This window comes from Ursus maritimus, unplaced genomic scaffold (genome assembly GCF_017311325.1).
Source record: "Ursus maritimus isolate PB19 unplaced genomic scaffold, ASM1731132v1 scaffold_34, whole genome shotgun sequence".
Taxonomy (NCBI): domain Eukaryota; kingdom Metazoa; phylum Chordata; class Mammalia; order Carnivora; family Ursidae; genus Ursus; species Ursus maritimus.
In genome coordinates, this window is record NW_024426008.1 from 17,755,060 (window position 1) to 17,758,274 (window position 3,215).

At 44.0% G+C, this 3,215-nt stretch overlaps 1 protein-coding gene across 5 annotated transcripts in view; it reads left to right on the forward strand.

Moving 5' to 3' along the window:
* The first annotated feature begins 2,583 nt into the window (after positions 1 to 2,583).
* The window catches only part of PTAR1 (protein prenyltransferase alpha subunit repeat containing 1), a 45,442-nt gene continuing 44,810 nt past the window's right edge, over positions 2,584 to 3,215 (forward strand). For 4 of the 5 annotated variants that reach the window (XM_040620256.1, XM_040620257.1, XM_040620258.1 and 1 more), the window contains exon 1: positions 2,584 to 2,777. In XM_040620256.1, the coding sequence (XP_040476190.1) occupies positions 2,692 to 2,777 (86 nt within the window). In that variant the 5' untranslated portion in view covers positions 2,584 to 2,691. Of the gene's footprint in view, positions 2,778 to 3,058; positions 3,191 to 3,215 lie in introns of all 5 variants that reach the window. The other variant, XM_040620259.1, reaches the window with a different exon arrangement.

Consider the following 3,215-nt stretch of genomic DNA (forward strand, 5'->3'; position numbering starts at 1 on the left):
TAGAATTTTGGAACATCCAGAAGAACATAAAGAATAGGTCTTAATTATCTCTAGTAATTTTATCATACAGAGATAACTATTAACATTTCAGTTTATATCCTCCTGGTCTATTATATGGATGTATATGTGATTACATTGATATAACATATAATTTATTATATATATATCTATAATTAGGGTTGTCGTGTATGCTGTTTTGGTATATCTTTTTGTCATTATATATCTACCTTTTCCCCATCATCAAATAGTCTTCTAAAATATGAAAAGCATGACTGGGGGGAGGGGTATATTGTCAAAATATTTTCACAGATACACTAGAGGTCTCCTAAAGTCACTTAAAAATCAATACATCTCTAAAAAAAATATGAGTAAGAAATAGTTAAATAATTAACAAATAAATAGATCTATGTTTTTATTAACATATACTTTTAAAAATTCTTCTTAAATTACAAAATTGTACTTTTTTCTTTGTGTTAGATAGTAAAATTCTCCTATAAATACATCTCCCACTAAGACTTTGGTATATATTCTTCTAGTTTTAATGTGCTTTTAAGTAACTAAATAGTATTTCATCTTACTGTAATTTACTAAATTGCCAACGGTAGGCATTTAAGCTATTTACAATATTTCATTATTTTGCAGATCCCTGAATATAAATCTTTGAGTCCTTCAACAAATCATGCTAAATTGATCATATCCTATTCTTATATACATATCATAATTAAGTCTCTTGAATTTCAATTCTGAACTTCTTTGAACCTACTTACCTGCAAAATTAGGGGGTTAGATTACAATTCTAATATGCTCCAATTCTAAAAAATTTGAGTTGTAAACACAGTAGCTCTTTAATAATTGGGTGAAACAACTTGTGAACTCTTACAAAAAACATGAGCCATATAATTCATTCCTTTCAAATGAGTACAAAGAAGGTGTATGCACATCTAGGTGCATGTATGTGGGGAGGGCATAAACAGAACCATACAGAGGAATTATCTTTCTAGATTATCAGTTTTACTTGAGGATTTAAGGGTAAAGTTTGGGTTTTTTCCCTGTTAATACATTACAGGGAGATTTTTAAATCTCTCTAATTTTTAAGATAAAAATAAAGTCTTTGAAAAAAATTATACTTTTGAGTATGGTGCCCCCAGAAGTCAGGATTTATTTGCCACTTTTATTAGGAAGGGATGCAAGGCTTTAGGTGAAGAGGAAGACTTATCAGTTGTAACACAAACCATTTGAGAATTGGTATGGCATTCTCAAGAGTAGAATATTTGAAGTAATCTTTGGCCTTGGAATCTAAACACACATTCACTCACTTCACTGCTCCTTTGAGAACTTGTCAAGAGACTAAAGTTTGCTTGATTTTACTAATTCAAACCTGTCCCATCTTGCTTTTATACGATTTTGTGAAACTTCTAGGTCATTTCTTTTAAAACCAGAAGGCCAGTGTCCAGACAGCAGGTCTAACTTTTATCAACATACCCACAGGGAATATCGTCCATTTATCTTTCTCATTCAATGCTTTACGAATTTTGCAACCAATATATGGTTTTTAGTTTCACAATCATCAATCCTACTTCAAATGCTCCACACTATTTCACATTAAACAGACCACGAACTTGCTTTTAAAAAGTTTTTAAAAGATACAGATCTCAAGGATTAAATAAAAATAACTGAACCTAAGGCACCCAGATTTCTCTATCACAGAAGGGTGAAGGGAAATCTGATATATGGCATTTCAAAATCCAAACGAACTAGAAAGTTAGCTTTTCTCGCAAAAAATATTTGTAGCAAGGTGAATGGCTATTGAGTGCAAACTTCGTCAGGGTCTTGGTTTTCTGCCTCCAAAATTGACACGCAACGTTCAGAGCACACCAAATGACGGACCAAAGTGAAGTACTCATAGAAAATCTAAAAAAATATTTCTGTTAAGTCTACTCCCTACATCCAGGTGGCAAATAACTATCATTTTCCTTTTCCTTCCTTTAATGCATTTATTACATTTTTTAAAATTATCTTTTTTTGAAAATGGCTGCTGAGAGGCCGAAATTGGCACGCGGATACAAAAGGAGGTCACCAACACGGTCCAACTGGGCTCACTTCACCCCCAGGGTCTGTGGACCGCGCCATCCCTCCGTTTGGGCAAAGAAAGCGAAGAGATTCTCTACACGCCAAGGGACTAACAGCACAGGAGGACCTGCACTCTCAAACTTTCCTGCAGAAGCTCCCGGGACCTGACCGGTTCCCACAGCAACTGAGAGCGGGTGGCTGGGAAGGGGGTGGGGGTGGGCTTCACGCCGACTCTGGCTTCAGAGGAGTGACTCTAGAACCCCTCCCTCTTCGGCCCCCAGTGAACTAGAAATTAAAATAAAATGTGTAAAACAGCGACCTCAAATAACTTTGCAAAGGAATCTGCAGCATCTTCCCGGACGCTTACAACCTCGGCTACCAGCGAAAAGTCGGAGACCAACCAAGCTGCCTCAGCCCGGGTGGGCGGTGGGCGCCACGCCCCAGCCGCCACCGGCGTGACCCGGAAGTGCTCGGCGGCGGCGGCGGCGGCAGCGGCGACTGCGGCGGGGGCGGGGGCGCGGCCAAACCGGCGCACACGCGCGCGCGCTCCCCCGCGGAACTCCCGCCGGCCGCCCGGCGCTCTCCTGGAGGCGCGCCCGAGCCGCCGCGGCCGCCGCCAACATGGCCGAGACAAGCGAGGAGGTGGCGGTGCTGGTGCAGCGGGTGGTGAAGGACATCACCAACGCCTTCAGGAGGAATCCGCACATGTGAGTCCCGCGCCGGCGGCGCCGCCGCCTCCGCCGCCTGGGGGGGTCGCCGGGGGCGGGCAGGGGCGGGGCCGAGCCTCGAGCCGACCACTGGGGGCACGTCCCGGCCCGCGCGACCCTTGCCGGAGGGGACCGATCGAGGTCCGGGGCCCGACTGTCGTCGGCCGCCGCAGGGCCCGCTTTTCGCTACCGGAACGCGCCCGCGGGCGAGTCCCTGGAAGTGACCTCGGAAAATCACAACGGAGCGACTTTTCTCGGTCTCCCTCCCACCCCTTCCCTAGGACTTCACGCAACTCGAAGGACTTCACGCGTGTGTCCCCATCCTACATCCGTGTAAGGAACACGGCACACACGATGTAGGTCTGTAGATGCTTTGTAAACACAACTCTTTTGAGGTTCATCCCGGACCGGTGGTAAGTGGGGGGGGGGGGGGGACCG